This window comes from Castanea sativa, chromosome 6 (genome assembly GCF_040712315.1).
Source record: "Castanea sativa cultivar Marrone di Chiusa Pesio chromosome 6, ASM4071231v1".
NCBI lineage: Eukaryota > Viridiplantae > Streptophyta > Magnoliopsida > Fagales > Fagaceae > Castanea > Castanea sativa.
The window spans coordinates 13122736-13136931 of record NC_134018.1 but is presented as its reverse complement, the minus strand read 5'-3'; the positions used below and the strand labels follow the sequence as shown (position 1 = coordinate 13136931).

At 35.1% G+C, this 14196-nt stretch overlaps 2 protein-coding genes across 2 annotated transcripts; one reads left to right on the top strand and one right to left on the bottom strand.

Moving 5' to 3' along the window:
- Window positions 1-1975: 1975 nt before the first annotated feature.
- LOC142639485 (uncharacterized) lies at window positions 1976-2569 on the bottom strand. The gene has a single exon (XM_075813650.1). It carries the CDS (start codon window positions 2567-2569, stop codon window positions 1976-1978), a length of 594 nt encoding a protein of 197 aa, XP_075669765.1.
- A 5513-nt stretch (window positions 2570-8082) lies between these two features.
- LOC142640965 (disease resistance protein At4g27190-like) lies at window positions 8083-11570 on the top strand. The gene has a single exon (XM_075815309.1). The coding sequence runs from the start codon at window positions 8169-8171 to the stop codon at window positions 11379-11381; it is 3213 nt and encodes a 1070-aa protein (XP_075671424.1). The 5' UTR covers window positions 8083-8168; the 3' UTR covers window positions 11382-11570.
- The last annotated feature ends 2626 nt before the right edge of the window (window positions 11571-14196 follow it).

Here is a 14196-nt window from a genome sequence, read left to right as displayed (position 1 = left end):
ATTGCTTGTAGGGAAAAGCTCAAAAATTAGGGTGAGGAGAATTACCCCAATCTGTGATTATTTTTATTAGGCTTATATCAAGCTGAGGTTATACAACTTCAGGGAGATTGGAGGAAGAATATTTCCACCTTCCTTATGCAGGCTGTGAGGAAAGAACATATCAAGATTCATTGTTTTTGAATAGTTGCAGCTTGCAGGTGTGGTTTACATTATTCTCGTCACTCTATAGTGGATAGTTTATCATCTGAACCTTAGATTGTAGCCATAATACATGTGACTTTGTTATATGTATATCTATCTTCAGTGTCAATTTGGTAGTTCTGCTACTTGTTGAGTTGTGTGGGAGGATCATTATGGATTGTACCGAAGCCTTTATCCATGCCTTAATCAATAATACTAATTTCCTGTTTCATATAGATGATTGTGCATTGATTGGATGTATCTAAATGTCTAATTGATTTAATTGTCACTTAACTACATACGTTAATCAATTGTTACATAATTAGGTATTGCCACATTCACTATGATAAATTGATAATAGAGTAGAGAAACTAACAAAAAAGGCCTAGAGTCATTCAAACAAGAGATGAACACGATGCTTATGCTTCCAAGTACGCTTTTGTGGAGCAAAGGTTCTTAAATCTTAAGTATTACAGCATTAAAATCTCATTGGTATGAAGTATATATACTGCATTTATCATTAGTTTATGGACACTCTCATCCATTAATCGACAATCAATGTATGTGCCCACCTGAATTACCTGGAAACCATCATTCTGTAGTTGTACTTTGCATATCAGTCTTTAAACAAGTAAGCCACAATAGTTTAAATTCTTGGTCATGAATGAGCTACTCAATCTTCTAAGCTATCAATTGGATGATTTATTTATTTATTTATTTATTTATTTATTTATTTATTTATTCATTTATTTATTTATTATTATTACTAAATCCTTACCAAATTTGAACTCTTTTTATTATTAGTTTTTTTTTAAAGATGATTATAGAGTAATCTAATGTTTAATTTTATATATTTATTTTTATAGTTTTGGATATTTCCAAAACATAAGGTTCTGGTCCTTATGAATGATAAATAGGAAGTTACTAAGTTGTGTAACATAAAAAATAAACAAATAAATGAATGCAGTTGCATCATGTGTCCGATTGAGAAGATAGAGCCCGGTCCCAAATCATATGATTTAATTCCACATCCTCCTCTCGTCATCCCGAATGCACACTTGTTTGGGTTGAGCTTCATGTTGTAAGAGCGAAGGGTGTCGAAGGTTTCCCTAAGATCTTCCAAGTGGTCATCCTCCCTTTGGCTTTTCACCAGCATGTCGTTGACGTAGACTTAAACATTTCTCCCAATCTGTCGTGCGAACATCTTGTTCATGAGCATCTGATATGTTGCGCCTACATTTGTTTGGTCACATGGCATGACTTTGTAACAAAAAAGGCCTTGGCTAGGTATGAATGAAGTTTTCTCCTGATCGGCTTCATCCATTTGGATCTAGTTATATCTTGAGAACGAATTCTTGAAACTCAATAACTGGTGTTGAGCTGTAGAGTCCACTAGGAGGTCGACCCGCTGGAGGGGGTAGCTGTCATTGGGGCATGCTTTGTTCAGGTCCGTGAAGTCTACTCACATCCTCCATTTTCCGTTGCTTTTCTTAACCATCATGACGTTCGCCAACTAGTCAAGGTAGTAAACTTCCCTAATGAAACCTGCCTCTTGTAACTTACGGACTTCTTCTGCTACAGCACAGTCTTTCTCTTGGGCGAACACCCGTTTCTTCTTATGGATGGGTGGAAAGGAAGGCGACACATTCAACCTGTGCACCATGACTGGCAGGTTGATTCCTAACATATCTTTATGGCTCCAAGCAAATATGTCCTAGTTCTCTTTGAGGAAAGTTGTGAGTGCTTGACGGACTGTCGGGCTAGCAAGGGTGCCGATCCTAGTTGTTCATTTTGGTCAGGAATCGTCAAGAAGTATCTCTTCAAGTCTTTCAACGGGCTCTACCACTGTCCGATGTTCTTCTATGTTCATGGCCTGGAGGTGGTCGACCATTTCCATCATAGCTATGTAGCACTCGCGTGCAGCCACCTGATCTCCTCGCAGTTCTCCTACTCCATAGTCAGTAGGGGATTTGATCATTAAATGGTAGGTCGAGGTTACAGCCTTCCACGAATTGAAGGTAGGCCATCCTATAATGGCGTTGTAAGCAAACGAGCAGCCGACCACAAGGAATGCTATGTTCTTAGTGATCTGCTGGGGGTAGTCACCTACCGTTATGGTCAAAGTGACGACGCCAAGGGGGAATACCCTTGTTCCTCTAAAACCAACTAGCGGAGCGTTCGTCGGAACTAGTCGCTCTCTGTCAATCCTCATCTGCTGGAACGCTGAGTAGTAGAGGATGTCGGCTGAGCTGCCATTGTCAATTAGGACTCTGTGTGTGTTGTAGTCCCCTACCCAAATGTTAACGACGAGTGCATCGTCGTGTAGGTGTTGGAGACGTCGCGCATCTTCTTTTGAAAATTTGATGACAGGATTGTCGATCCATGCCATCTTGGGTACGAGGCTTGTTAGCTAGATGTTTTGAATCATCCTCAGGTAAGTCTTACGGGCCTTTTTGGATGAACCAAAGGCCACAAGGCCCCCTACAATCATTCTTATATCTCCTATAGGCGGCCTAGGGTGCTCATTATCTCACGTTAGGGTCTGCTCTTGTGGTGGATTCGTTCTTTCTTTGCTAACGAACCTCTGTAGCTTTCCTTGTCTTATGAGTGCTTCTAATTATTGCTTCAGATCATAGCATTCAGCAGTGTCATGACCGTGGTCACAATGGAAGCAGTAGTACTTGTCCCTAGACCTCTTATTGGGATCTCCCTTCAGCTTGCCGGGAAATGTCAGAGCTCCTTTGTCTTTGATCTGCATCAAGACTTGGTCAATCCGGGTAGTCAGCGGGGTAAAACTCGTGAACTTTCCCGCAGGGGGCTTGGAACGTGTGTCCTCCTATTGCTCTCCAGTCCTGGCCATCTTCCGCCCTTATCCTAACGTGCGTCTTCCTGTCTTTAATCTAGTCTGCTTGGGGCATTACTACCCTCAGGCCTTTCTTGGTTCCTTCTCTCAGCGCTGGTCCATTCTTGGTCTTCCTCCTGAGTGTTAGCGCCCGCATTCTTTTGGCATAGCTGCTCTTCCAAATCTTGGTTCTATTTGGTGAGGCGTTCCACAATGGCGGCTAGAGTTTGGACTTGTCTTTCGAGTGTAGTTGCGCGTGGTTCATCTCTTTGAGTGTTATTTTTGGTTGTCATCGAGAGAGTAAGTACCATGAAACTCTTTGTCCCGGATGCGATAGTACGACTTTACAAGTTGCTAGATTTCCACAGATAGTGCCAGTTGATGATGCCGAAAATCGTCAGTGAGCCACATGGTCCTCACGTGCTCTAAGTAGAACCTGCACAACGCAAAGAGAAGAAGAAGAACCTGTGAAGGGTACTGGTGTGGTACCGGCCAAAAACCCTCTAACAGTCAAGTTAGAGAAATCTTTTGTTCACAACTCTAGAGTGTCAAAGCTATGGTAAATTATGCGTACCTTGGTTTGTGAGGGTTTTGGGGTTTTTATAGTAGCATAAGGTTGACCTCCGTGCCTTGGTTAAGAAGTTATTTCCTTATAGAAGAGAACCTCTTTAATTCGCGTATCTGGAGTTCTTTCCTTGTAGGAATCTTCTTGACTAAGGTTAAGCGTGGAGCACAAGATGTTTACTTACACACGCATGCGTGGAGATCAAGCAAGGCCACATCAGATCCGTCGGTGGCTGCTTATCCCTGTCAGCTTCCTGCATTGTCGTCATGGTAGGCTCGTCAGCTTTGGTGTGTAGCTGTAGACGTTACGTTGTTGTCATCTGTCATAAGCAACGCTCATGACCTTATTATGACCGTCGCCTTTTGCCTTGTCATGAGTGAGTATTAATATTGCAATTTTACCCATATCAGAAGATTTATTGTTTCACATCGTTGTTGACAACTTAAGAAAACTTGCCCGAAGCACCAACCATTTTCCCCGTAACTCATTAAAGGATGTTGCAGAAAGTAGAACTCACAAAGCACATGTTCCTCTAAACATAATCCTTAACCCCCTAAACAAAAAAAATACGGTCAAATAACAACAATAAAAATTAGAAAAAAATAAGGTCAAATAACAATAATAAAAATTAGAAAGTAGCAAAAACAAGACTAAGCCAAACAACAATAACTGAATAAATTATTCAACAAAAAACCTATTAAAAAAATCTCTAATCATTCAAATCTATAACTCATTCAACACATTACAAAAAAATAATATCTAATTTCATTTTTGCTAAAAAATTATATATAAAGAGAAATATTTTAGTTGTGAGTCTCCCAGGCAGCATCGTTAGCTTGCTTTCTTTGGCTTTGCAATTAGAACAACTTTGCTCTCCTCGGCAACTCGGCTTAGCAAGTATTATCTATTGCTCTCTCTCCATTTTCTCCTCTCTATCATCATCTCAAACTCTCTCACATTATTATTCTCACTTCAGCATTCTCAATTTCCACTTTTATTTCTTGTTAGTCGCTTTTTGCTTTTTCTTTTTGTTAGTTGAATGACATTGTGATACTTTATATTTTTGTGTTTATTTTTTATTTTTTATGATGTCCTTATATTCAAGTTCTTTCTCTATAAGATTTGATATAATTTAAGTTTATCAGAGACTATTCTAAAACAAGAATTCCAACAGCTGCCACTGCGTCTCTTTCTCTACAGCTCTGCTCTCTAAATTTAACGTGGCCGACAGGGATAAGATAAAAAAAAATTCCATATAACTACTCCATTTGTTCTTTTTCTCAAGTGTGGGTATTTTATGAAATATATCATGAGTACTACAATGCCTTGAGCAATGCACATGTGCTGGTGCCGTGTAGGAATCTTACCACGAGTTTTAATCACAGTCACAGCGCCAGAGTCAATCTTGCGCTGTGGAAATTGTCCAGTGTATGTCATTATGTTTCTAATAAAATTCCAAATCAAAGAGATAACAACTGGTCTTGGACTTTGTCTGAGGGCATTACTTAAACAGATAATACCTTCTCGCAAGTTGCATTAGCATTTATCAGTCTACAATGAGAGACAAAGATAATAATAAAATTCTGGAAGCCTGGAAGGAACGACTTAAATCCAGAAGTATATTATATGATACACTACTATAGGGGTAGAATAAAAAAAAATTGTCTAGGGGCTGAGTTTAAATTATCTAGTATTGAGTTACAATTCAGGAAAATAAAATAAAGTACTAGATACACGTCTTGAACAGATTATACCTTCTCGCAAGTTGCATTAGTCTAATCAATGTAATTTAATTAGCATTGAGCAAAACTAAATGATCAATTGAGTATCTTAAGGTCAATTTCCTACCTAAGTTTCTCTTATTCCTTTTAACAACCGTGAGTCCATAACATTGAAGAAATAAAATATATGAACACTTAAGTACTTCTACAAAAAGACAAAATATGAATTGAAATTAAATATAACTAGTGGCATTGAAAAAGTGAAATTTAAAAGATCAATTTGGTCCCTGATTAGTGTGAGAAAGAGAAGAAAAATGAGTAACAATTTAGGGATTAAGTTGAGTTTTGGGACCAAGTTGGTTAATTTTGAAAAATCTTGAACTTACTGGATATTAGTCCAAACCTCAAGTGAGTTAACTGTATTACCCTTAAAAAAAAAAAGGTCAAATCATCCTAATTTACTTAGAAATCAATTTTTAAAAACCCTAATTTACTTAGAAATCAATTTTTTTTTTAAAAGTGAGATGCTAGTTAAAAAAAAGGACTTTTTGGCTTAAAAATTACACAAAAGTGGGCTTGATGGCCAAAATCGCCCTCTTGACCTACAATCTTTATTTCAGTGGAAACTCGTTTCAAAATGCAAATGGAAAAAAAAAACGTAATAATAGAGTTATAGGACCCAAATCAAAGAGCAAATTGACAAAAACGAAATAATGGAGTTATTGGGCAATAATTGAATCAGACCTGTGAGTAATCCATTCGTGCTAAAGTAATAATAAATTAATGAGAAGTATTAGGAGCACAAAAAATTACGTAATTTTTCTCATAACTCGCCACGTGACAAGTTGTAAGTGATTTAGAAAAAGTGGTGAGTTCAAAGCATTACCACTCATAATACGTCATATGGTAAGTTGTGGCAAAAGTTGCATAAGTTTTTATGATTATAACATTTTTATAATAAATTATTTATTTTTTATAACTTTTACTTGTGTAATGTAAGACAAAAACTAAAAATTAATTTATTTTAAAAATTATATTATTTGAAAAAAGATTATGAGAAAAAGAAAAAAAAAAACACTTTGTTAATTGACAAACACGCAGTAAATATGCTAGCTAATGAACCAAGAAATTCTCATCGTCCATAGAGGCCATTGGACGACCAAAGTGTCATAAAAGAGCATTTAATACATGATCTGTTACACATAGGTGAACACACAGGCTTGACAGAGGGGTTTTCAAATCAACTCATTGAAGCACCAAAAGCGTTACAAGAAGGCATTTAAGCCACCATTGAAAGCTCCCAACGGCTAAGAAGGCAAAGACCTATATAAACCACCTCAGAACCCAAACAAAGGTACGGGCACTTATCATAATACATTTAGTCCGTGTTATTTCCTCTCCAAATACCAGACCTCATCATCAAAGGCTCACTGGCTGGCACCATGTTGGTGACCTTTTCAAGAGAAACCTTATTTCTAATCTTGTGTTGGAATTTAGGTTCATTTAGTCATACTCCGTCCGAACGAACCTAGCAACTAACAAATTTAATTTCATCACTAGCTACTTCTCTTGAAAAAAGTCACAATCAATGAAAAGTCTCCATAATTGTTTTCCTAGATTGGAAGAGCTTGTATCTAGTGGTTTATTCCATTAGACACGTTAGAATGTGAATACATGTCCAGTTTAATTTGAGGTTTTTTTTTTTTTTTTTTTGCAAAATTGTTAATGGGCCAAACTACCAAAGAAAAGGCTAGGTTTTTAAGACTGAAATTGTTGTATGTATTTTTTGTTCAAAAATCTTAGGAGGGTGGGTGATTAAATTCTTCCTAATTTTTAATTTTGTATTAGTACAAGTTTTAACGGATTTTTCCAAAACTCAAGTGGGCCGTGGCCATCCAGGCTCCCCTAGTTCCGCCATTGCCGTTATGGGCATTCATTAACTTTTTTCCTATAAATATTTATCAATTGAAAATAACATAATTTCATACTTTTGTAATGGAGCTATATGACCAATAGCCATTAAGGACAACTCAAGCAAAATAAAATAAATAACTGCATTAAGGACAGTAGGATGAGAAAACCCAAACTTTTGCTTCTTCTTTTTTTTTCCAAAAAGTTTTTCATTTTAAAAGCATTGTGGTTTGAGCTTTGTATAATATATAATTTTGAAACCTAATTTCATACCGACCCTTTAAAAAAAAAAATCATACTTTTGGAGGTATCTGACAAATAGGAATAGCATTCAGGAAAGAGGGTGAGAACACCCAAATATGCTTTCTTAAGAGTCAAAATAGGCGGCAAATGTTTTTTTAACCTACAAAGTTTTGCTATCAATAGCTATACCTATATATATCAATTAAATTTTTAAATTTTATAATATTAAATTATACATAAAAATGAAATCACGCGTGAAAGCCAGAGGACCATGCTGGACAATTTATGTGAGAGTAGGTGACCCACTCAGCAATGAGTGTGGAATTCAAATCTACTACCACTCTTCCTACCAGGCATATTTTATATGCTATATGTTTATTTATTTTATTAAATATTAAATTTATATTGTTTATTATTTTAATTATTTAAATATAATAAATTATTTATTTATTTATTTATTTTAAAAAATTAAAATAATAAAATACATAAATTTAACATTTAAAAAATAAATGAATATATATCACGTTTTTATTGGTAAATAATATAGCAGAATAGGACAAAAGATTTGAATATATGTCTTTTCATTCTGTTTCTTCACGTCATTGTGCCAGCAAGACCGCCGAAACTTGTATTTTCTGTGGTTCTTTCATTCTTCGGCTGTGAATTATTTTAAGCTTCCGGCATCTCCCATAGCAAAATTTCCGGCATGGAAGTGGTGGGTGCGGCTGTTGGTGCACTAGTGGCAACAACTAGCGAGCTTCTCTGTAGTTGTGTCAGTTCTAAGACCAAGACCACTTTCAATTTGCATTCAGATGTGGCTGCTGTTGAGCAGGAGATGAAAAGCCTTACGGATCGTATAAAAGAAGTCAAAGGTGAAACAGAAGCAGCGGAGAAAGAAGGACACAAAATCAGAGCTCAAGTCGTAACTTGGCTTAAGGACGTGGAAACGCTTCAGCCTAGAGTCAATGCAATTCAAGGACAAATGTTCAACAACAAAAAGCCTTCTCGATGTTTCTTAAATTGCAGAAAGCGGTATAGAGCGAGCAGGGAAGTGGAAGAAATTCTGAAAGAGGTCAAAAGGCTTCTTCTTGTAGCTGGAAGTTTTGACTCTGGTGTGGTTTGTCTTACTGGAGTTCCCAGAGCAGTGGAGCATATTCCTGGGCCTTCAATTCAAGGCCAAGACACTGCATCAAAAAAATTAGACGAGATTATGAAGGCATTGGATGTTGAAGGAGTCCAAAGGATTGGTATTTGGGGACTAGGAGGAGTTGGCAAGACTACTCTGGTGAAGAACTTGAACAATGAGCTCAAGAAGGCTTCTACACAGCCTTTTGGCATTGTCATTTGGGCTACCGTTTCCAAGAATTTGGTCATTAAAAATGTCCAGAAACAAATAGCTGAAAGATTAAATTTGGCGGTGAAAATGGAAGAAAGCATGCAGAGAATGGCCAGTCGGCTTTATCAAAGGCTTGAGAACGAAGAAAAATTTCTACTCATTCTAGATGATGTTTGGGCTAAAATTGATTTAGACACTTTGGGTGTCCCAGGGCCTGAAGTTCATAAAGGTTGTAAGATCATATTGACTTCTCGACTTAAAGAGGTCTGTAGGACTATGACAACCGATGTTGAAATCAAAATGGATGTTTTAAATGATGGAGAATCTTGGCAATTGTTTTGTCAAAAGGCAGGGGATGTGGCTCATCTGGAAGAAATTAGACCATTAGCAGAAGCAATTGTTAAAGAATGTTGCAGATTACCACTAGCCATCATCACCGTGGGAGCTGCCTTGAGAAAAAAGACAAAGGTCGAGTTGTGGAGGCATGCGTTAAAAGAGTTGCAAAGATCAGTGCCTTCTATAGAAGGAATTGAAGCTGAGGTCTATAAGCCGTTGAAGTTAAGTTACGATTCATTACAAGGTAACAACATAAAATCTTGTTTCTTATATTGCTGTCTATTTCCCGAGGACTTCGCAATTGAAATAAAGGAATTAGTACAATACTGGCGAGCAGAAGGTTTGATAGGTGAAGGACAGAATTGGGAGGATATGGACGAAGGAATTTCTTTGATTGAAAATCTGAAGGACTCTTGTTTGTTGGAAGATGATCCCTTGACTAGCGGTGATGAGAAAACTGTGAAGATGCATGACGTTGTTCGGGACGTTGCTATATGGATTTCATCATCGTCTGAGGATGGATGTAAATCCCTTGTTCGTTCGGGGATTGGGTTGAGTGAGATTTCAGTTGGAGAGTTTTCAAATTCAAATTCTCTCAATAGAGTTTCTTTCATGCATAACAACATAACAAGGCTACCAAATTGCATGATACAATGCTCAAAGGCCTCGGCTCTGCTACTCCAAGGCAATCGTGCTCTTGACACAATTCCTGAGAAATTCCTGCAAGAATTTGAAGCACTTAAGGTTTTGAATCTCAGTGGAACTAACGTATGGTCATTGCCTCATTCTCTGATTCAACTTAGAGATCTCCGTGTTCTTCTTCTGCGCAATTGCAATTATCTTAAAGAACTGCCCTCATTGGGAACGCTTAGTAAACTTCGAGAACTTGATCTTTCTACCACGTGTATCGCAAATTTGCCAAGGGGTATTGAAAACCTGAGTGAGCTAAGGCTTTTAAACTTAGCTGATACCATAAGACTGAAAAGCTTTCAACCTAGAATTTTATCCAAGTTGTCTTGTTTAGAAAGTCTATCTATGTGGAAAAGTGGCTTTCGTTTCCGTTTGAAGGGAGAGGAAGACGGACAGGCAACTTTTGAAGAGTTCAAATCATCCTTTAATCGATTACATTACTTAAACATCTCATTGAATGGAATCCCATGGGGCAAATCCGAAGATCTTTCTTGGATAAATGGAATAAGTCATCTTGAACTTCGTTTTTACCTAGCACAGGGAATGAGCGTCGTCCTAATTACAATTGATGAAAAAAGGTGTTCTATCCAGAATCTTAATCTTTTTCTCTCGCAAGAATGGATTGGGTGGTTCTGGGGTAATTCAAGTTCTCTGCAATTACGTGAGTGTACAGGACTACTTGAAATGCTTGAAGGCTTCATTGAAAGTGATGCCAGCTTTGCTGGTTTAAAGTCACTTTCTATTATAAAATGTCCAACCAGTTCTGGGCAGGGAAGAGGATGTGCTGCCTGCTGTGACGTACTACCAAACCTGGGGAAACTTCATCTCTATGATGTGGAAAACCTAAATAGCATTTCAGAGCTTGGGCTGAGATTTCATAGCCTAAAATCATTAGAAGTGTTCGACTGTTTTCAGATGAGATATGTTCTCTCCGGTGGTGACTTCATTCAGACTCTGCCAAACCTAGAAGTACTCAAGGTAAACAAATGCACGAACTTAGAGGAGCTCTTTAATATTGAATCAGGGCAAAATATGGCCCCATATCCTGTGGTTCCAAAGCTACGTATATTGGAATTGAAGCACCTTGGAGAATTAGTAACTCTTTGCAGACACGAGGAGACATGGCAGTGTCTAGAGGAGGTAGAAGTGTTCAACTGTTTAAAGATGAGATATGTTCTCTCCTGTGGTGACTTCATTCAGACTCTGCCAAACCTAGAAGTAATCAAGGTAAGCAATTGCTGGAACTTAGAGGAGCTCTTTAATATTGAATCAGGGCAGAATATGGCCCCAGATCCTGTGGTTCCAAAGCTACGGATATTGGAATTGAAGCGCCTTTACAAATTAGTAACTCTTTGCAGACACGAGGAGACATGGCCGTGTCTAGAGCAGGTAGAAGTGCTTGGGTGCGATCGCCTCAGAAGGCTGCCTCTTACTAACCAAAATGCAGGTACCATAAAAGAAATAATAGGATATTCACGTTGGTGGGATGCTTTGGAGTGGGATGATGACCAAATCAAATCAAGTTTGCTGCCATTTTTCCATCCTCACGACTACTAAGTAGTTAGGGTGGCTTCGGTCAAATAAGGGCTTTGGCCCAAAGTGGCCCTTTTGATTGTGTTTGAAAATTGAGTGAGTTAAGAGTTTGTTCATTTTCGTAGTGTGAAAGCACCGATCAGTTCGAGAGAGTTTTTTTTTTTTTTTTTTTTTAATTCAAGTTTGAGAGTATGTTGATTTATTAGTGTGAGTACCCACGTATATTGGAAATCAATCCATATATATATATATATATATATATATATATATATATATATATATATGTATATATATAAGTAGAGGTCTCATGTGAGAATGTATGAGATTCTATCACGTGACACTCTAATATTGCATTTAACATTTTCTACCTTTTTTCATTAAGTTTTTTTTACTGTTACACAATAAATCATAGTAACTTATTTTTACTATTATATAAATTTAGCATTTTTTACCTCTTTTTATTAAGTTTTTTTTTACTATTACTCTATAGATCATAGTAACTTATTGCATTTAACATTTTTTTACCTTTTTTCATTAAGTTTTTTTTACTGTTACCCAATAAATTATAGTAACTTATTTTTACTATTATATAAATTTAGCATTTTTTACCTCTTAATATTAAGTTTTTTTTTTTTACTATTACCCAATAGATCATAGTAACTTATTTTTACCTTTTTTCATTAAGTTTTTTTTACTGTTACCCAATAGATCATAGTAACTTATTTTTACTATTATATAAATTTAGCATTTTTTACCTCTTTTTATTAAGTTTTTTTTTTTTTTTTTTACTATTACTCTATAGATCATAGTAACTTATTGCATTTAACATTTTTTACCTTTTTTTACCTTTTTTTACCTTTTTCATTAAGTTTTTTTTTACTATTACCCAATAAATTATAGTAACTTATTTTTATTATTATATAAATTTAGTATTTTTACCTCTTTTTATTAAGTTTTTTTTACTGTTATCCAAAAGATCATAGTAACTTATTTTTACTATTATATTGATATGAGCTGTTCTTGACAATTAGACCAAAAGTTATTCACTTTAAAATTGATTACTTTTTAAAAGTAGATCAAACCTTATGAAAAACTCAGGCCCAGTTTTTACCTTACATATTATGACCCAAGTTGACCATTCCCACGTCATTTCCATGTGTAAATCAAAGCAAAAACTCTTACCCTCTTACAAACTCTTTTCTTCCTCCCCCACTTATAGATGATACTTATAGAAAATCTTATTCTCATGAAATATCTCTACTTTTTTCCCCAATTTCAATTCAATATGCTTTTGTCTATTAATAATATTCTATGCAATTTATGCAGACAAATTCTCTATCATCGACCAGTGCAACAAAAATATATATAAATCTTGAGATTCCTCAGGTTGCTGAAATAATTGACAAGTGCATATTTCTAAAATTTATAATAACAAAAAAGTATAATAAATAGCATATACTATCTCACAAAATGCAATTAACTTAATATTTTCTTTAAAAAAATTCAATGATAGGAATGGTCAAAAGCATGATCCTATACAAAAAATACCAAAAATACATGCAAAACAATTTTCATAGGAGGAATTATCTTTAAATAATATGAAGACAGTAAAGATAAAATGCATTGAATGAGATCCTACAAAAAATGTTTGTTAATACATATTAATTTATGTAAAAAAATAGTAATAGATCATATTATTTACATTAAAAAACTAATACATATTAATTTCAAAGTTCATTGCAAGATGTGAATTGCTAGGGTATTGCAATAATCAGTAACATTGATACAATAATGAGTTGGTATTACATTTTGTGCGTACTTTGTGAAATGAATGTCAAATTACAAACATGATCATTTTGGTGTGTAAAATATAAAACAAAAATAAATCTTTTTATCCCAAAGTTAGAGGCACTCACATTAATTACATACTCTCCAAATATTTATAATATATTTATCTCACTATAACTACTATATATATACAATTGCGAACTACTTTAGATATAGGATTCAAATTGAAGTTTGTAATGCAACAAATAAAACAAAGTTTGTGATATTTGATCAAGATGCCAAGAAAATCCTAAATAAATCTACAAGATCGAGATCTTGCTGAAAAATAAACTAAGGTACAATTTATTTAAATTATTGTAAAAATATTGATATTGGAGAAGGAATCCCACGTGATTTGAAAAAAAAAAAGGAAAAAAATGGATTTCTCTACTTCATTTGAATGAATTCAATTTAAAAGATGGTTTTGAAAATTACATAGTTGCTAAGATTTTTTATGCGCATTCAAATGATAAAAAGATATGGAAGAAAAAAAAAAAAACACAATTCAACATGCTATGTTAATTCTTTTTGCTGCACTATTCCAAAATTAACAAAAAACTATTACGTCATTGAAATTTAATATAAACACAAATACCTATGAAAAATCTTAGCGACAAAGTCCAAACTTTGTAAGATCTAATCAAGAATCTCTCAGTGCCAATTCATTAGTAATTAACACAAATGATGCAACAAAAGGAAAAAAATGATGAAAGCTCAAAAATTGAACAAATATGGACGGACTAAATTTCAAATGTTGAAAATGGAGAAACTGATGATGATAACAAGCGCCACCATACCACAATAACAAAGCATTGAAGAAAAAAATCGTAATGAAGTTTTTTATTACATCACATAATAAAAATCAATAATATAGAATGGATTAATATGCTTTTATCAACTTTTATTATACAATATTACTTCAAGTTGTTTTCATTATTACTCATTACTTGAACAAAATAATTATAATAAATATATGCGTGTCATTTATAATTGTTACTTTTTATGATGAACT

Excerpts from the sequence above, each read along its gene's own strand:
- LOC142639485 (XM_075813650.1), bottom strand. The coding sequence starts at position 2,569 with ATGGCATGGATCGACAATCCTGTCATCAAATTTTCAAAAGAAGATGCG.
- LOC142640965 (XM_075815309.1), top strand. The coding sequence starts at position 8,169 with ATGGAAGTGGTGGGTGCGGCTGTTGGTGCACTAGTGGCAACAACTAGC.